General features: G+C 36.0%; 1 protein-coding gene across 2 annotated transcripts in view; it reads left to right on the top strand.

Annotated features, from left to right (window-relative positions):
• SMCHD1 (structural maintenance of chromosomes flexible hinge domain containing 1) overlaps positions 1–20221 on the top strand; it is a 152799-nt gene extending 132578 nt beyond the window's left edge. For both annotated transcript variants that reach the window (XM_027068601.2, XM_053206132.1), the window contains 4 exons: positions 1070–1241; positions 11283–11441; positions 11704–11818; positions 19169–20221. In XM_027068601.2, the coding sequence (XP_026924402.1) occupies positions 1070–1241; positions 11283–11441; positions 11704–11818; positions 19169–19193 (471 nt within the window). In that variant the 3' untranslated portion in view covers positions 19194–20221. The remainder of the gene's footprint in view (positions 1–1069; positions 1242–11282; positions 11442–11703; positions 11819–19168) is intronic.
• Positions 20222–21276: the final 1055 nt, after the last annotated feature.

Raw genomic sequence — 21276 nt, 5'->3', positions numbered from 1 at the left:
CAATATTAGATTGAATTAGGCATTTTTACATATTGTTAAGTTGTGTTCTTCAGTCATTTTTTTAAAGTATGCATTTTATTTCACTGTGTATATGTACCATAATTTATGTAACTTGTTGAGACATGCAAGTTTCATATCTTTTATTAAAACAATGTTTTAGTGCACATTGTTCATACCTGTGATTTTTCTTCAGAATAAATTCTTACAAGTGGAATTGCTGGCTCATGCAAAACATTAAGCTTTGTAATACTTGTTACATTTCCTTTGAGAATGGCTGTCCAGAACAGATTAGTACAAGAGGACCTTTCTACATAGCTCTCCCAACATTCAAAGTGGTGTGTGGTGTGTGTTAACATTTTGAGTAGTGAAAAGATGTTGCCTGAATTCCACTTCTCTCATTTTTCATTTTATTTTTTGTCTGTTTTCTAGACCTTTTTTGAAAAAACATTTTTAAAAATCATGAAATACTAAACCCAGTGTCTTTCTTTTATTCTGACTTCTCTGAAGCATTAGAATTCTTCACTAACCCTTCCTACTTCCATTCCATGACTTGGCTTTACTACATAATTCTGGTCCTCCCAACTCTGACATTACTAGCTCTTTTTCTTCCCATAGTTGAAATTACAGTTTTGTCCTCTAATGATTCAACCCTGTGCTTTTCTGTCTGTAGTCTTTGGTGTCATGCTCTTGGTATCCTTTGGTCATCTGGAAAACTTCTATCTAACAGAAGAAAACAGAGCTAGCGATGCTGCCCTGGTACTGCCGTGGCTTTCAGAAGCAAGTGCCCCCTCTCTTCCTTCCTCTTATCAGTCAAGCCATCAGTTTCACTTTTTCCATGTGCTGTGTCACTATTCCAGCTTAGGCTGACACTTGAGAAGTAATCGAATTCATCTCAGTGCCTCTGGGTTTTTACCCCAGTTCATCTTATACTTCACTAACTTATTTTGTGAAAATACTAGCGTGATCATGTCATTTCTAATCTCAGAACCCTTAAGTGATTTCCTCTTTATTAGAACAATTGAGATACATTTTATAGGCTCACTAATTAATATTCATTTGCTTACAATAGGTTGTTAAAATTACACACTGCCCTACACTGCTCACCAGAGATGGAGATCGCATTCGAAGTAACGGAAAGTTTGGGGGCCTTCAGAATAAAGCTCCTCCAATGGATAAACTTCGGGGAATGGTATTTGGAGCTCCAATACCAAAACAATGCCTGGTCTTAGGGGAACAAATAGGTAGGTTGAATAAGTACTTAAAATTTTCTCATTTGATTTCGATCCTTTGAGGCTTGTGTACTAATAATACTCTGACATGAAAAGTGAACCAGTAAAAATCTGAATATAATGTTTTTGTCTAGTACTTTCAACTATCTTATATCAGGTAGTTTTGAATTACATAGAAGGTAGGTTTTCCTTCATTTTCATTCCTCTTGTTTTGAAATCAAGAAAATACTGTCTTGGGGCGCCTGGGTGGCGCAGTCGGTTAAGCGTCCGACTTCAGCCAGGTCACGATCGCGCGGTCCGTGAGTTCGAGCCCCGCGTCGGGCTCTGGGCTGATGGCTCAGAGCCTGGAGCCTGTTTCCAATTCTGTGTCTCCCTCTCTCTCTGCCCCTCGCCCGTTCATGCTCTGTCTCTCTCTGTCCCAAAAATAAATAATAAAATGTTGAAAAAAAAAATTAAAAAAGAAAAAATACTGTCCTTATTGAAGAAATTAGTATTTCATCTAATCATCATACTTTTTATATTAAAATTGGTAACTATCTCGATTACAATTAAGAACTTGAGAATGTATGACATGTGACCTTCCTCCCCCATTTTCCCTTCTGCAGGTCTGTCCCCTTGTTTCTAGGCAGCTGATATAATTGCCTCTACATCTGTACTTTGAAGTGTGTATACTTTACTGGAGTCCCCTATAGAGGCTGTTGCCTTAGAGCCTGTTTGCTCTTATTTTTATATAGTTCTAATATGCTTGGGTATCTACTTTTGCAGCAAGAAAGTAGTGTGCTGTCACTATTAGCTTTAAAAAATACAGTAAATTATGGTAGAATACCCATTATATAATACCATCTTGACCATTATTGTGTGGTTCAGTAGTGTTAAGTACATTCACATTGCTGTGCAACCAATTTCCAGAAATCTTTTTATTTTGCAAAACTGAAACTCTGTGTATTTGAACAGCAGTGTCTCACTTCCCCTTCCCCCATGCGCATGGCAACTACCAGGGTTTCTGTCTGTGAATCTGACTACTGTAAGGCCTCATAAAAGTGGAATCATACAGTACTTGTCCTTTCGTGCCTGGCTTATTTACTTAGCTTAATGGCTCCCAGGTGCATCCATGTTGTAGCATGTGTCAGAATTTCCTTTCTTTTTAAGCTGAGTAATATTCTCTTGTATCTGTATACCATGTTTTCTTGTTAACTTTTATTAAAGTATAATATACATATAGAAAAGTGCACACTTGATAAACACAGCTTGATAGATTTTCACAAAATGAGCACTGCCCCTGTATTAAGGAATAAAACATTGTCACATCACAGAAAGTCTCTCGTGTACTCCAGTCACTGCCTAACCCCCTCTCGAAAGGTAACAAGTACCTTGACTTAAAACTGCACATCTGTTTTCATACCTTATATAAATGGAATCATACAGTGCATACTTTTTTGTGTGTCTGGCTTTGTTCATGCAACACTGTGTATATAGTTGTTCCTTTTCATGCCAGGATAGTAGTCCATTGTGTAAGTATACTGTAGTTTATTTCTTTATTCTACTGTTGAGGAACTTGGATAGTGTTCAGACTGGGATTAATACTTCAGCCACTAGCAATATTTAAAATAATAGTTGGAAAAGATGGTGGGAAGAAGGTTGTCTTGTGTTCTTTTATGAGATGGTCAGTCAGGTGCAGGTATATAAGAGGAGACACAGGAGAGGCTTGGGAAAACAAAGTGTATTATACTCACAGGTCCTAGAGACAGGAGGCATACAACACCACTTAAGGCCATGGAAAAATACGGAAAAAACATAAGGGTGGTGGGGAGGCAGAAGACAAGAGCACGGAGAATGCTTAGGCTGCAGCCTTGATGAGGCTTTCCACAGGAAAGGCAAGGCATGACAGGGTGAAAATAGCTTAGGGTTGACTAGTTTGAGTAATTTCAGTGGGCTTTGGGCTATAGGTATGGTCTCTAGCTGGTTGCCTGGTACCTGGCCCTGAAATGATTAAGGCAAAGCAATACTGCTTCCTGGGGTGCACAGACTAGATAGAAGAGGTTTGACTCTGGATTGGTTAGTTTGCATATCAAAGCATGCTGGGCCTTTTGCTATCTAAGAATTGTCTAGCTCCATAGGGGGAAGTCTTTACCAAGCCAGAAAGGTTTTTTAAGATGTCAAAACATCATACAGAAAATTAAAATTGTACATGATACAAAGAGTCATACTTCCGTGTATGGTGGCAGTGAATGTGTGCAAAAATAGTCTCTGTAGACAATAAGTGAACATCTAAATAAACTGATTTTAAAAATCAGAGGGGCACCTGGTTGGCTCAGTCAGTTAAGCGTCCGACTTCAGCTCAGGTCATGATATCATGGTTTGTAGATTTGATCCCCACGTCAGTCTGTACACTGACAGCCCGGAGCCTAAAGCCTGTTTCGGATTCTGTGTCTCCCGCTCTCTCTGCCCGTCCCCTGCTTCTGCTCTCTATCTCTCTCAGAAATAAAGATAAATAAACTTAAAAGAAAAACATCAGAAAAAACAGGTCAGTCAGGGCCAATGAAGCAACATAAAAAGTTTCAACTCATATCATTCTAGCACTACAGTTTATGGCAGTGGTTCCCAAGCCAGAAAGAATTACCTGTGGAACTTTAAAAATGCACAGGTGTGGTACTGACAGTTTTCAGTTTACATGGGCATCTTAATGTCAGTATAACAGCATAAAGCATTATCTAGATCTTTGGGAAAAAAGGATTTAATTCAAGATTGTTGTGCCCTTGTTGGGCTGTCAAATATGTAAAGTTAACAGATAATGCAAGGATTTCAAAAATATGTTACATACCTTTCTTGTTAAATATCTTCAAAAATACACTCCACCTCCACACTAATGATTCAGCAGTAAGAACTCGTTAAACAGTTTAAAAAATGAAATAAGATAATTTAATATTATTGATATAAGATACTTTTTGGTTGTAACCAATAGTAATCAGCCATGACCATTTTAAACAAACAAGAATATACTGGAAGGAAATTGGAAGAAATCACGGATTCAGAGGAGATTGGAAACAGCCAAGACAAAATCAAGGATGACTCTGACATTCAGCATCCTTGAGTTCCTTGCACCCAGACCTCAGTTTGCATTTTTTAACATGACTCAGGGAGGTACCTGGCTGGCTCAGTCAGTAGAGCATGCGATGCTTAACCTCAGGGTCGTGAGTTGGAGCCCCACATTGGGCATGGAGCCTACTTCAAAACAAAACAAAAACCCAAAAAACATGACTCAGACTCTAAAACTCCTAGGAGAGAGATATTCCCTCCTTAATCAGCTGGCCATAGTTAGCTGATCAGATCAGATAGAACAAACAGAGCTTTGAGAGATTCACAGAGAAAAAGCAATTTTGAACTAGACCATCACCACAAAAATTGTCTCCTACTAGCACAATGAAAAACAGAGTGTTTGTCTTCTAAGTAATTTTCCCTCACAGTGTTTTGCATCACAGTATTTGATAAGAGATAAGAGCAAGTAAAATCAGCATAAAACATAAAAAATTGGTACTTACATGTTGTAAAATAAAGTGATTAAAAATGAGATCTTGAATAACATGTAAGTACATGAATTTTTTCTCATTAAAAAGCAAAGACACTTAGATTTTAAAAATCTAATCCCAGAATATATAAAAATTGTCATTTGTTGGGTGCTTAATATATATGAAGAAGTTATAATAAAGGAAGAGGAAGTGAGTAAAGAGAAACTTGAGAAAATTTAAATGACAAACACAGTGCCACATGATTAGTAAACTATAAAACAGGAATCTGTTATGTAAAGGCTGTGTCTATGACACTGCTTTATGTTCTTTATAAGAAATCTAACAAAATATAAGGTAAAATTAAAGAATTAACAAAAATGCCATGTAAACGTTGAATAGAAGTCCCCAATAACAGGTATTATTGATGCCAAAGTTAACCTTAAGGCAAAGACACTAAAAGGACAAACATAAATTGATTTTCATAAAAGATATATTCTATACTAGAGGTACAAAACTTAATAAACTTGATACAATAAATACAGAACCAAAATTTTTAAACTGTTAACAATAAAGATAGAAGCATTTTGAGGAGCCATTATTACATGACAAATTATGAGTCAAAAAAAATAAGAAATTACCACCTAATAAGTTGCATTACCAGTATCTTCTTAGATATTTATAGACTATGTCACAAAAATTGGTCATACTTTCAGTGGATCAAATTGCTACTCAGCTACAGTGAGACTACAAATGTTAAAACAAATTTTACTTAGGGTACGTTTTGTGGCATAAGGTAATAGAACTCTAAAAGTAACTATTCCTTTTCTCCCACAGTAACTACCCCAGAGAGTCTACATTTAGAAATCAGTATTTCATCAAAAAAGATAAAGTTTAAGTGTTATGAATTAGACTTAGGAGACATGAAGATAGCCAACATCACATATAGATCAAATCTACAGGCTGAATGCTTTTATTGTTAAATGAGAAAGAAAATATTCAAGTCAAATGACAGGAAAAAAAATACATTTCAAGAAACAAGGACAACCAAATGAATTAAAAAAAAAAAATCTTGTACTGAATATGTAATTCCTAGAGATGGTCTTGGGCAAGAACAGATACAAGAGGAATATTGGGTCAGAGCATCTATTTAGACAAAGAGATAGCTTAGGTTTCTATATTATAAATACATTTAGCATCTCCAAATAAAATGGACTAAATTCTAGAAAATTGCAGATGAGCAAAATTGAATTAAATAAGACAGAAAATTTACATAGACCATTACCTGAAGAAGTATTCAGAAAGTTCATCCTATAGGGTTTCTTTTTAAGTAAATTTTAAATATAAATTGTTGCAGAATATAAATATGGAGAAATACCCAGGTCATCTTACGAAATTAATAACAAACCTAGTATTACCACTCTTGAAATGTGTTCAGGAAGTTCTTGGCACAGTTAAATAGAAATAAGAGCTTAATATGGAAAGAAGTAGTTTAATGTTCCCTTTACCTACAGTGATTTTGCCCCAGATACGTGCATGGTTGGCTTCTTTCTTACCAGTCTGTACCCTCATGTTACACCTTCAGAAAGAACTTCCTTGATGACCCTATCTGAAATTAGAAGGGATTTGTTATAGAAGTACTGAAAGAAATGAGAAAGTATTTCTCAGTTAATTAAAAAAAATTTTTTTTAAGTTTATTTATTTTGAGAGAGAAAGAGTGTGCGCACCCACAAGTGAGGAAGGGACAGAGAATTCCAAGCAGGCTCTGTCACTGCAGAGCCTGATGCAGGGCTCGAACCCACGAACCATGAGATCATGATCTGAGCCGAAATCAAGAATGTTGCTTAACTGACTGAGCCACCCATGTGCCCTATAGTTAATTTTTTTTTTAAGTTTGCAGAAAATTTTAAATCACTGGAGAAAACAGAAAGGCAAATGATAAACTTGGAGGGGGGGATTGCAACATATGCTAGAAAAAGGTATTATAGCCCTATTATTAAAAACAACCTTTAGGGGTGCCTGGGTGGCTCAGCTGGTTGAGCATCCAACTTCGGCTCAGGTCACGATCTCTCAATTGATGAGTTCAAGACCCGCATCGGGCTGTGTGCTGACAGCTCAGAGCCTGGAGCGTGCTTCGGATTCTCTGTCTGTCTCTCTGTCTGTCTCTCTGTCTGTCTGTCTCTCTCTGCCCTTCCCCCACTTATGCTCTCTGTCTCAAAGAAAAACATTAAAAAAATTTTTAAAACAACCTTTAAAAAAAGAGGAAAGATTATAGGAAAATGGATGGATAATATAAATCAGCAATTTACAGTGGAATAATAATAGTTAATATTTGAAGGCTTACTTAGATATTGGATCCTTTGTTAAGCTTGTCACTGGAATGATTTCATTTACTGCTGCTTTCACTGGATAGATGAGAATGTAGAGGCTCAAAAAGGTTAGATAACTTTCCCAAGTTCAGAACAGTATTTGTTTTCATTTTCACAGTGAAGTGAAAGAATAGAAAGAAAATTGTTTTATTTCTGGATTACATAATTAAGATGATTTTATTTTCCACTATCCTTTTCTATATATTTTTCCAGATCTGTGTGTCACTTTTATAATTAGAAAAGGTTCTCATTGTTCTTAATACTGAAGTTCTTTGAAGCAGTAAATGATCTTCTAGGGAATATGCTTACATATACCATCCCACATATACACAAGGCTTTTCTTTCACTCAGGTGAATATTAAAAATAGCACATTTTTTCAAGCTAAATATTAGAAATGTTAAATGCTTTAATTGAATTTAGAATCTGGGAAATGCCTGATATAATGTTAGAAGGAAAATGGTTAGAACATACAAATGCAAATATCATACATGATAAAAATTAAACATGCAAACTTCATGGAATGAAAAACAAGAAAAAGGTAAGATGATACACCTACTGATTTTTTTTCTGACCTTTTCTGTATTATTCCACGTTTTTTATAGAGATCTCATAAATAGAAATACCTCTTAAAAAAGTATTAATAACTGTGGACATTGTAGAAGCCAACATACAGACATATGTATTCTATGTCTGGCCAGCTTAGACATTGTTATATCATGTTTAATTTAGTCTAATATTTAACCTCTCAGTTACTGCTGTCCATTTATTTTGTTGTCGTTTTAAGTAAAACCATTCTTAATGTTTTTAGAAGTAGTGACCAAGATTATTTAAGTGCTGTGGTTTTCAGGGCAAGGACATTTTGTTCTGTTATGAAAATAAATAGAGCAGTAACAATGAACTTCCACAGACCTGTCATCTAGTCACTCTTATTTCATTCATAACCCTCCTATCTCACAACTTGCTCTGTTCTCCTCTCTCCAGGTATATTATTTTGGAGCAAATCAAAACAGAGGTTCTATTTTTTTTCTCACCCAGTCATAAGTGCTGATCAGGTTTTTGCCAATAAAGTTGTTAGAATCACATAGAACATAAAAGTTTGAAGAGACCTAAATATTATTTAGTAAAGTCTACATGCCCGTCTACCTGCTTGAATCTTCTAGTAGTAAAAAAGTTGCTTTTGCCTTCTAAGCAGACTAAATATTTGCCTAATACCAGCCATTCACATATACTTTCAATTCCTTTATATTATTTTTAGTAACTGCTTACATGGTCATTCCTCAGGGTACATTGAAACAATCTATATATTTCTTTAATATGTTTCATACATAAATGGATGCATTGTATTTTGAGCTTTGTTCCCTTTATGTGAAGTAATTTTTTTTTTAGTATTTTGCTGTTTTCACAATAAAATTTCATCAGTGGATTCCCTAGATAATTGAAAGTTTCAGGCAACATACAAAGACTAACAAATCATTTATAAACAGAATTAAATGTGAATTTTGAACCTTTCTCTTTGGCAAAATTCTTTTTAGTGAGTTAGGAAAGACTTTTATAGACCCCATGGTAAATAGAAGTTACATTTCATGAACAAAAAATTGGGTGTTAAGGCATATTAAATTAAGCTGCTAAGGGGTGCCTGGCTGACTCAAGTTGGTGGAGCATACTCTTGATGTTGGGGTTGTGAGTTTGAGCCCCATGTTAGGCTTAGCGATTACTTTAAAAAAAAAAACTGCTACTGTCCATCTTATTCATAAAATATGAACCAACTGTTAGTGCTGCATTTAATGAGAAATATTAACTAATATTCCATCCCTCTGCTTATAAATAAAAGGAACCCTATTCTCTTAAAGTGTTTGAATATACTAATTTCTTGAGTATTTAAAAATGAAAGAGGGGGCACCTGGGTGGCTCAGTCTGTTAAGCATCTCTTAGTTTCAACTCAGGTTATGATGGTTGGTGCTCTGCACTGAGAGTGCAGAGCCTGCTTGGGATTCTCTTCTCTCTCACTGCCCCTCCCCTGCTCATAGTTTCTCTCTCTTTCTCTCTCTCTCTCAAAATAAATAGACTTTTAAAAAAAGGTAAAGGAGGGGCGCCTGGGTGGCTCAGTCAGTTAAGCGGTCGGCTTCGGCTCAGGTCATGATCTCGCGGTTTGTGAGTTCGAGCCCCGCATCGGGCTCTGTGCTGACAGCTCAGAGCCTGGAGCCTGCTTCGGATTCTGTGTGTCCCTCTCTCTGACCTTCCCCCATTCATGCTCTGTCTCTCTCTGTCTCAAAAATGAATAAACCTTAAAAAAAAAAATTAAAAAAGGTAAAGGAATATAAAAATACAAGAACCTCATAACTAACTTCTTAAGAAATAGGATATGAGACTCTTAAGTATGGAAAACAAACTGATGGTTACCTTCCAGAAGGGAGGTGGGTGAAGGGATAGGTGAAATAGGTAATGGGGATTAAGGAGTCTGCTTTTTTATAATGAACACCATGTATTATATGGAAGTGTTGAATCACTTGTACACCTGAAACTAACAGAACACTGTTAATTGGAATTTAAATAAAAAATAAATAGAATATCAAGCCCTAATGGCCTGAAGTTTTGTGTATCTTCTTCTAAAGGGCAGCATTCTGATGTATACAGATCTGGAACATAATTTTGTAATTCAATCACATCCAAAATACGTACATTTTTACAGTATCTTACTATGTAAAGAATGCACTTTGCCATGTAAAGAATATACTATGTAAAGTAAGAAAACATAACATTACTAGGAAATTAAAAGTACTATCAGACTAGAAAACCAATCTTTTTTCTAGACACCTTTAAAAGTTCCCCATATGTCATAAAGAATTAAGGATCATCAGGACCTTGTCATTACTCAGTTTTGTATAGAATATGTATTTAAATGTATGAACATACTGGGGCACCTGGGTGGCTCAGTGGGTTAAGTGTCTGACTCTTTCGGCTCAGGTCATGAGATCAAGTCTCATGTCGGGCTCTGCACTCAGAGCAGAGATTGTCTCTCTCTGCCCACCCCCTCCCCCCCGCATACACTCTCCGTCTGAAAATAAAGATTTTAAAAGTAAATATATGAATATATTCATAAGCATACACATATGCATGTGTATTTTTTTGCTGCTTCATCAGAATGCTAGGTTTCTTTTCCAGACACTGTTCTTGCCCCCTAAAGTACAGAATATTTCATCTTATATCTGACTCTTAAATAATTTTTCCATAATTTTGTATGTAAACTAGTTTATATATTAAATGTTTGGGCATTTGTGTGTCCATTCCCATGCGTATTGATCATCATTTTGTGTGACCAGAGTGTCAAAGGCCAGATAGTAAATATTTTAGGGTTTGTGAACCAAGAGGCAAAATTGAGGGTATTACTGAGGTATTTATATAACCATTTAGACTGTAACAATTTAAAACTATATAAAGCATTCTTGTCTCTTGGCTGTAATCTTCTGGCCTCTGAATTGGGAACCAGATTGTATTTAATAATATTAATATTTAGTGTCTAATAAATCATACAGGCAAAAAAAATAGTCTCAAACCTGAATAATGTAATACATTTTTAGGCATAGTAAGTTTTAGAAAGTTAAGCTTTTTGAAAATAAAGTATCAAGAGTGCATTTTTGAAAGCTATGTTTAAGATAAGGGTCATATCTGGAAGTAGTGATTTTCTAGCGGTACTATTTTTCTTTAAGTAATTTCTCTGTCCAGTGTGGGACTCGAATGCAGTATTCCCAGATCAAAAGTCACATGCTTCACCCACTGAACCAACCAGGTGCTCATAGCCATACTATATTTAATGCATTTGCTCCCTTCCCCCCAAATTTCTCTATGTGGAATTAGAATGAATACTGACTATCAGACATAATATAAACATTGACTGTGAGAGTGATCCAATTCACAGAGCACTTTTACATAGAAAACTCTTTCCTGACACAGAAATAAATTTATTAAAGTCAAGCAATTGAAGAAAATTAAAATGTAATAAGCACCAGTCTTGTGCTGGGTCTAAACTATATTTTGTTTACATTGAACAAAGTTTTGTGGCTTTAAAAGAAGTTCCCACATGCTACTATAATAAAATGCCCAGTGTTGCTAATTCTTCTTTCCTAAAACATTGACTTGATATATCAGTAGTTTTAATCAGTTATCTTTGGTTTCTTTGCAGATCTTCTTCAACAGTATCGTACTGCTGTGAACAAGTTGAACAATGTGATTGAGGACCTTAACCGTCAGTTAGAGTACCTTCATACTCCTGATATGAAGAAGAAAAAACAAGAACTTGATGAACAAGAGAAAAATCTGAAACTAATTGAGCAGAAACTAGGTTTGTGCTTGTTTTTTGTTAACTTCTACTTTCTCTGCATGAAGATAAATATTTATGATTAGAGAGAGTTCAACTATAAGAAGAAAGAAGGTGAATGATTCATAACTTAAGTTGATGCTCTTGTTCTCCAAGTCCTTTGATAAATGATTGTAAGCTGTTTTCTTAGCAGGAATAGTAAGAAGCATTCTCAGTATTGTTTATTAGTTCTTTTTATAAATTAAGATATACATAAGTTCATTTTCTACACTTTCTATCTTTACAGGTATGACTCCCACGCGTAAGGGTAATGACTCATTGCGCCATCCAACAAAGGTTGAAATGACAGATTGTCCAATTCCTCCTAAAAGAATGAGAAGAGAAGCTTCAAGACAAAATAGGTGAGTTTATTGTGGTCTGAGAGTTACTATTGGTTAGTTTATCAAAGCTCTTGGGTCATCATACTTAAAAACCAGCACAGGGGTGCCTAGGTGGCTCAGTTGGCTAAGTGTTCGACTCTTGATTTTGGTTTAAGTCATGATCTCAGAGTTAGTGAGTTCGAGCTCCACCTTGGGCTCTATGCTGGCAGCATGTAGCCTACTTGGGATTCTCTCTCAAAATGAATAAATACATAAACATTAAAAAAAAATTAAAAAAACAGCATGAATTATTTCTGATTTCCCGCTTGAGCCAGAATTAGGGTTTTGTTTTTGTTTTGTTTGAAAAATAAGTGATGAAAAATGAAGATGAAACATAATTATTATATTGTCCTAGGATACTGCAGTTTTCTAAATGATTTTTGCTAATTATTTAGAAGTGTTTATAGTTTAAGCTATTTTGTTTAAATTCAGTGTTAAGATTTTTTTTTAATTTTTTTAAGTTTATTTATTTTTGAGAGAGAGAGCATGAGTGGAGGAGAGGCAGTGAGAAAGGGAGAGAGAGAATCCCAAGCAGGCTGTGTGCTGCCAGCCCAGACAGAGCTCTATGTGGGGCTCGAATCCATGAAACCATAAGATCATGACTCAAGCCAAAACCAAGAGTGGGACGCTTAACCAACTGAGCCACCCTGGCATTCCTAAAATCAGTGTTAAGATTTAAATTGCATTTCTGTTGTTTGACCTACTTTTAGATACACTACATTCTGCTTCATAGGATCAGTAGCTTGCTAAGTTAGAATATACAGAACCATTTGTATGTTACTTACTTAAAAAGTGCTTATAATGGTTGGTTGGGAAAATCAGATACCACTTAGATAGCTCCCCAAAATCCCAGCAAAGCCATCTGCAGCCTAACTCAGTGGTAAGAAAACTGTCCTTTTTTAGATTAGGTGTTAGTAAGGCCATCCCATAGTCAGATACTATGTATGGTACTGGAGTTTCTTGTACATTATTTCAAAAGGTTTAAATATGGACTCTGCCTGAATAAATGTCTCATATTGACCTTAGAGGAATTTCTTTGAGACTCTGGTGTTTGGGATTGTATTCCATGCCCTTTCATGTACATATATTCTCCATTTATTCAGTAACTGTGTGAATGCTTATTTTGTGCTGTATGTTGCTGGGTGAGTAAAAATGGCATGGTTCTTTCCCCCTCATGGAGCTCTACAATCCTGTGCAGAAACATAGTTCCAAAAAGTAAACATTTTCCTATATATAAAATAATGTTACGGTCTATGAAAGAAAAAAGGATTAAATGATAGAGAGTGGGGAAACTTGATTCTCAGGAAAGATCATTTTAGCAGAGAACTGAAGGGAAAGAAGGTGCCAGCCATGTAGGGATTGGTTTCAGTCAGAGGGAAAACAGGCATGGAAGCTCAGAGAAAGTAACAAGTGTAGCATGTTTGAGGAACTGAAAAGATGCTTTTGTGTGGCTGAAGCATGGTGGAAAGAAGGAAGAGTGTTTGGAGAAGTAGCCAAAAGCCAGATTATCTGCCTCCCCTCTCCCCGCAAAGATAAATCTGTGTTGCAAAAAATTGTGAGAGAAAATACCTTATATTTTATGTCCATTCTATGTTTTGAGTACCTAATATTGTGTGCTAACAAGGGGAAAGGTCTCTTAGAACAGCTTCCTTTAAAGTAAATTGAGAAAGGGGCGCCTGGGTGGCTCAGTCGGTTGAGCGTCCGACTTCGGCTCAGGTCATGATCTCGCGGTCCGTGGGTTCGAGCCCCGCATCGGGCTCTGTGCTGACAGCTCAAAGCCTGGAGCCTGTTTCAGATTCTGTGTGTCTCCCTCTTTCTCTGACCCTCCCCTGTTCATGCTTTCTCTCTGTCTCATAAATAAATGTTTTAAATAATAATAATAATAAAAATAAAGTAAATTGAGAAGGAGAGCTACTGAAGTGATGAGATTTTAAGAATACAGTTCTCATCAATATGAGAGAGGTGTTTCCACACATGGGTATATGAATGATGTGTATTTGTTATGGGTACACGATATATAGAAATTATTCTGACCACTGAAAGTGTGTTGGGACAGTACAGCATCGGAAAGAATATTTGCAATGGATTTAAACACATACAGTTTTTATAAATCACAAGTTCAAAATGCAAAAGAATCCTCACTGATGATCATTGGTAATTGCTAGGGTGCTGACTCATTGCTATAAAGATAGACATATTCATAAAGATATATGTGTTCTTTCTTATATGAACTGTGTTTCAGGGTAACCAAATAGAAAAAAAAAGTTTTCATAGAAATTCTTTAGGGGTGCCTGTGTGGCTCAGTCAGTGAAGCGTCTGACTTTGGCCCAGGTCATGATCTCACGGTTTTTGGATTCAAGCCCCACATCAGGCTCTGTGCTGACAGCTCAGAGCCTGGAGCCTGCTTCAGATTCTGTGTCTCCCTCCCTCTCTCTGCACCTCCCCTGCTCGCACTCTGTCTCTCTTTCCAAAAATAACATTAAAAAAAATTTTTTTTTAATTCTTCTTTAAAATATTATTTATATAGGTGCACCTGAGTGGTTCAGTTGTTTAAGTGATCTTGATCTCAGCTCAGGTCTTGATCTCAGGGTTGTGAGTTCAAGTACCACACTGGACTCTACACTGTGTGTGGAGCCTACTTAAAAAATCTTCAAATTGTAACATCATGATTTTGCCACCACTAATACATAATAGATCCAGGCAATAATAATAGATACCCAAATGATTAGGTAAAAAGTTGATGGGAAAAGTTAATAATGGAAAGATCAGATTGATATACCTGAAGCCACTGATTGATCTCAGCAACACTAAAAGCAGGACATTTGCAATTGTGTGATTGAGTAGGAAGTAACCTGAATCCAATGAAGCTTCTAGTTCTTCCTGACTGAAGCTCTGTGGAAGAATTAAGCACTCGAGAAAATTATTTTCCCTAGGATGGTATGTAAATGGTAACCTAGATGGTTTGGGAAGGAGGTTAATTCATTGCATCCAATCGATACCTTCCAACATAAGACCTTAATTCTCACAAACTGAGAACAGTTTGATTTAACTACCAGTGTACAGGAAATAAGGGGAATTTAGGAACAAGTTAAATGGTACCATCAGGAAGTAATCAGCCAATCCAGAATGTCAAGAATGGGACATTGTACAGGGCAAATGACTGGTTTTGTTAATTGGTCCCATAAAAGAAGGATAGGAAGAAGGATGAGCTAACTTTTGTAGGATAAAAGTGTTTGAAAGATGTAAGAATCAAATGCAATGTGAAATCCTTGTCTGAATCCAGATTTGAATCTTTAATATGACAACTTTGGAAAAATTTGGAGAAATTTTAGTGTCTCCTAGATATTAGATACATTAAGGAATTGTCTTCTGTATAACATTATATAGTATTTACATTAAAATAAATATATTAGAAATGTGTACTGAGGTATTGGTTAAATAACCTCATGTCTGAGGTATACTCTAAAATACTGCAGGAGGGGGGAAAAAGTGACAAGATATCAAAAGAAGATTGGGCAACACATTATAAAATTATTGCAGCTTGAAATGGGAATTCATTATATTATTCCCTCTTTTTTCATGTAGGTTTACTATAATGTTTTTTTTTTCTTGGCAGTTTTTTTTTTTTTTTTAATTTATTTCAGTAATGTCTATACCGAGTAAGGGGCTCAAACTCAACCGTGATAACAGGAGTCAAATGCTCTTCTGACTGAGGCATATAGGCACCCCTACTATAATTTTTAAAGAAGTGTTCTGTTTTTTAATTTATTATGGGGACCATATTTCCAGTTTTCTAAGAGACCAAGGAGGAAATTCCTGCCAAGCAGTTCTAGAGTAAAGTACACATTTTTAAAGTTGCACCATAGCCCCAGACCTTGTAGTTACTAAAGTACAACTATATATGTCACTGATTTGGATCTTAATTAAGATTTTAATTAATTAAGATTTTGTAGCAATTCAGAGGTGGCATGGGCTAGAGTTGATTTTTTTTTTTATGTTTACTTATTTTGAGGAGCACGAGCAGGAGAGGTACAGACTCTCTAGAATCCCTATCAGTCTCCACACTGTTCATTGCAGAGCGTGACTCGGGGCTTGATCCCAAGGACCGCAAGATCATGACCTGAGCCAAAATCAAGAATCAGATGCTTAACTGAGCCACCCAAGTGCCCTGATTTTTTAGTTTATCATTATGTTGTTAGTAGTGGTAGTATCATTTTCATTAAAGTCATACATGGATATAAATCAAATGCCATATAAGATTTAATGTTCTGTAATGTGAGCCACATGTTTAATTTTTTAAGTTTTCTAGGAGTTGTGTTAAAAAGAAACAGAGGCACCTGGGTGGTTCAGTCAGTTAAGTGTCCAGCTTGGATTCAGGTCATGATCTCATGGTTCATGGGTTCAAGCCTGGGTAGGGTTCTCTTCTGTCAGTGCAGATCCCACTTCAGATCCTCTGGCCTAGCCCCCCCCCCCCCCCCCCGGTGTGTGCGCACGCTCTCTCTCTCTCTCTCTGTCTCTCAACATAAATGAATAAACTTTAAAAAAAAAGAAGAAGAAACATTAATAGATTTTTTTTTTTAAGTTTATTTGAGAGACAGTGACAGCACAAGTGGGGGGAGGGTCACAAAGAGAGGGAGAGAGAGAATCCCAAGCAGGCTCCACACTGCCAGCGCAGAGCCAGCACAGGGGTTTGAACTCAAGAAACTGTGATACCATGATCTGAAATGAAACCAAAAGTCAGTTGCTTAACAGACTGAGCCACCCAGGCACCCCTTAATAATGGATTTTTTTGAATTTAGTATATAAAATATTATCACTGTAACATGTAAATAGTGTAAAAAAGTTTTGAGATACTTTAAATTCTTTTTTTCATACAAAGTCTTTGAAAATCAGGAGACTGTAAATCTCTAAGAACTAGTTACATTGCAGGTGCTCTGAGCCACACGTGGCTGGCGGCTACCATATTGGAGAGCACAGGTATAAAAAGGGGCTTATGATGATGAAATCATGTATCCTATGCGTTCTCACCCATCCCATTCCCAGAGGCAACTTTACTCAGTTTTAGTTATTCTGTTGCTGCCTCCCTATTTTTTATATACTGTGTCTGTCTTGTTGTACCAGCTTTAAGACAGTACAACTCACCTGGCCCCTTAGTGTGGAAGTCCATATTGCTTGGCCCACCTAATGACTTTTGGACTGAATTGTTTGGAGGTGTTTTAGAACTTTCCATCATGATGCAGAAGGAGTTATAGTTACAAAAATCAGAATATATTATTAGGAGAAGGATAGAGCCAGGATAAGGTAACAGATTACAAATACTGTTACTGAAAAAACTAAAGTCAAACTTCACAGAAAAATAGAAAAAATACATGAAGACAACAAAGGAGACACAAAAAACCAATTCTGACTATTGGGAATCCTAGAATGAAGAAAATGGAGAGGCAAAAATATGTGAAAGAGAATTTCCCAGGGATTATTAATACATGAAAGGGCCCACTGAAGGCCCAGCACACTGACTGACCATAACGGCACAATGACTGATGTACCAGAATATATTTCATAGTAAAATTTTAGAGTATCAAGGGAGAGGGGAAGAGCATAAATGTTTCCAGAAAGCAAAACAGAACCATATTGTCTGTACAGCTTTTGACACACAGAAAACAAAGCATTGTTGTTTAGCTTTGTGGTAGCAGCGTTAGAAGTTTAAGGTTGAAAATGTGATATATTCTATCCCATCGCTTTCTCCCCTTTTGCATCCTGTTTATCTTTGGAAGATTTAAAATGTTTAAGCTTCCATTTAAAACTTAAATTACTGGGGCACCTGGGTGGCTCAGTCGGTTAAGTGTCCGACTTCGGCTCAGGTCATGATCTCGTGGTTCACGAGTTCGAGCCCCGCGTCGGGCTCTGTGCTGACAGCTCAGAGCCTGGAGCCTGCTTCTGATTCTGTGTCTCCCTCTCTCTCTGACCCTCCCCCCATTCATGCTCTCTCTCTGTCTCAAAAATAAATAAACGTTAAAAAAAATTTTAATTTAAATTACTGTTTAGTAATTTCCTCATCCCTAATCTCTGCCAGTTCTCCATAGATCTTGAACCAGTAATTCTTGCACAATCTCAAAAACTTCAGAGCATTTGAAATGAAAATATCTTGAGGTACCTGGGTGGCTCATTCAGTTAAGCATCTGACTCTTGGTTTCAGCTCAGGTCCTGATCTCATGGTTGTGAGATCGAGCCTCCATGTCAGGCCCTCTGCTGACAATGCAGAGCCTGCTTGGGTTTCTCTGTCTCTCCCTCCATCCCTCCCTCTTTGTCTGCCCCTCCCCCACTCACATGTGTGCGCTTTCTGTCAAACATTAAAAAATATATATCTTAACAGTATTGAAATACTGATATATTTCATCCATACAGTTGGAAACAAATTTACTATTAAGTAGTAAATAGCATAACTTTGTATTTACGTTTTTATTTTTATTTGTATGTATATTACATACTTCGTTATGTTAACTTTTATAGAGATTACATACTATATTTTGTCAACTCTAAGATGATATTATAAGAATCAACATTATTTTATGAGATGTTAAAACATTGCAGATTTATTTACTCATGACATTAAAAGGTAGGCTTCCAAGATGTTAAATGTGGATCTTAGAATCCACAAAATATGTTTGGCCATGTATGATAGTGTGCGGTAGGCTCATTTTCTTCAGTAGAGGCTTCAGTTTCCTAATTCATTTTCTACTCATAGAGTTAAAAATTAGCTGTTTATCAAAAATGTGCGTCTTCTGTTTGGAGATGGCAGTTCAGGGAACTCTCTTTAGGAAATAAAGTATTTAGATATATCTGACAAAAAAAATACTGGCATACATATATACATATCAAAGTGTTCATTGTGTTCATGTCAGTGTGAATGGGATTATCGGTATTTTTACATGTTTTTCCTTTTGCTGGTATTTTGTGACTTATCTATAATAAGCATTATAATTCTTGTTTATTTCTAAAGCAGTAATTTAAGGAAAAGGGGAAAAGAAAAGCAAAAATCTTAAGTTTTGAGGTCTGAGATGTGCCAATCAAAGAACTATAATACAAATTACCTGTTACTCTATATGTTAAGTACTGCTTTTATTTTTGAGGATTTCTCTCTTTCTTGGCATACATGTGAAAGAAATAATTATATACAAGGATTCAATTAAATATGTTTATACCAAGAATTAACATAATTAATGGAACAGTTCCATTGGGTACTTAACCATCTATGTCTGATGTGGGAGTTTAGGAAAGGAAAACTGTGGTACCTAAAATTTATTACTTTTTTTTTTTCCCCGCTTTGACTAGGATTATAACCAAATCAGATGTGTGAACAATTACAGAGAAGAGGGAACCATTGGTCTCACTGAGAATGCCCTGCCTTCTGCAGCTCTCTTTCAGAAGACCAAGAGAGTGACTTACCAGACTGAATATTTCTGGGGGACGATACAACTATCTGGGCATGCATTTTGATGTCAATCCAGATGGGACTGGAAATAGCCATTCAGTTTTTTGAAACTCACTGGACAGTATGGATTTACTGGAATTATTGCAGTCATCATGCCCTTTGGTTGTTATTATCTTGCAAATGTGTCAGGAAAATATGCAAATATGGCAGTGACTATAGAACTGGCACATAGCATTTATTAATCCTGAAGAAAAGTATATGTACTATTTTTCAGTATGATTATCATGGATATGCTAGAACTATTTCTTGAAAAAAAAAACCTTTTTAATACTTTTGTGTGAATTTATTTAACAAAACTGTTTTGTCTGTTGTGTCTAAGGAAAGTTCTAGAGGTTAGGTATTTAATTGTAAATATGTGAGAGAACTCTTAATGAAGAATTCAGAATAAAAATAGAAAAAGCACAGGTATCTGGGAATTCAGATATTAAGATACATGGAAAAACGTTCAGTTGATGAGTGAACTTGTGACAGCAGTAGCATTTTAAATTTCTAAAGACTTATCCTGTATATATATAAGATATGCAGCGGCATCAATTTTTATAAGTATTGTTTGACTTTATTAATACTAGATGATATAGTCTCAGCCTTAATTCTACATTTTCATTATTTTGTAATTTTTTATTACTATTTTTAAAGGGTTAAAGAAGTCGTACACTCCCACATTAATGTAATAGTCTACTAGAAAGTTGCTGCAAAAATGTTCAAATTGTGTTTTAATTCAAGCTAATGTATGTCAATATATGTGTCTTTGTGTAAGTCCAGGACTATTGTTCTGTGAAGTTATTTTGTAAGGAAATGCTTTTGGTACAGTTTTGTGTCCCAGGAAATGTGTGTGTTTTTTAATCCTTTCTGAGTATACAGTAAGGTTAATAAAGAGGATTGTTTCTTCCCTATTAGATAAGTGTTTTCCTTTTTTAACATTGAAAGCTCTATAAAAGTTAAGTTGGTAAAACAAAGCTAGAGGCATCACAATTTTAGACTTCAAGCTATGTTACAAAGCTATGGTCATCACAACTGTATGGTGCTGGCACAAAAACAGACACATAGATCAATGGAAGAGAATGGAAAACCTAGAAATGGACTCAAAACTATATGGTTAATTAATCTTTGACAAAGTAGGAAAGAATATCCAGTGGGAAAAAGACTGTCTCTTCAACAAATGGTGTTGTGAAAACTGGACAGCACAATGTAGAAGAATGAAACTGGACCACTTTCTTACAATGTACACAAAAATCAAAATGGTTGAAAGACCTAAATGTGAGACAGGAAACCAACAAACCCTAGAGGAAAACACAGGCAGCAACCTCTGACCTTGGCCAGAGCAAATTCTTACTAGACACATCACCAAAGGCAAGCGGGAAAAAACGAACCACCAGGACTTCAAAAAAAGATAAAAAACCTTCTGTGCATTGAAGGAAACAATCAACAAAACTAAAAGGCAGCCTATGGAATGGGAGAAGATATTTGCAAACAACATATCTGATAAAGGGTTAGTATCCAAAATCTGTAAAGAACTTACCAAGCTCAATACCCAAAAATAAATAATCCAGTTAAAAAACGGACAGAAGACATGAATAGAGATTTTTTTCCAAAGAACACCTCCAGATGGTTAACATACCTGAAAAGATGCTAAACATCACTGATCATCAGGGAAATATAGATAAAACCATGATGAGATACCACCTCCCACCTATCAGAATGGCCAGAATTAACACAAGAACCAACAGATGTTGGTGAAGATGCAGAGGGGACAGAAAGAGGCTCACGTCTGTTAAGGACACAGCACCACTGAATGCATGTGACAGTTCATAACTTTTTTTTCCCCCAAACTCAACAGACTTTACAATGCTCTGAGGAATAGGATATTTAGTTTGTGTAAGAATCATTAGCCTTAGTGACAAATAAATTCAACTCAAGGTTTTAATGTATACAAAGGCTACAAAATACA

The sequence above is a fragment of the Acinonyx jubatus genome, chromosome D3, assembly GCF_027475565.1.
Source record: "Acinonyx jubatus isolate Ajub_Pintada_27869175 chromosome D3, VMU_Ajub_asm_v1.0, whole genome shotgun sequence".
NCBI classification, from domain to species: Eukaryota; Metazoa; Chordata; class Mammalia; order Carnivora; family Felidae; genus Acinonyx; species Acinonyx jubatus.
Note: the sequence above shows the minus strand (reverse complement) of the source record. Positions and strands in the feature narration are given on the sequence as shown.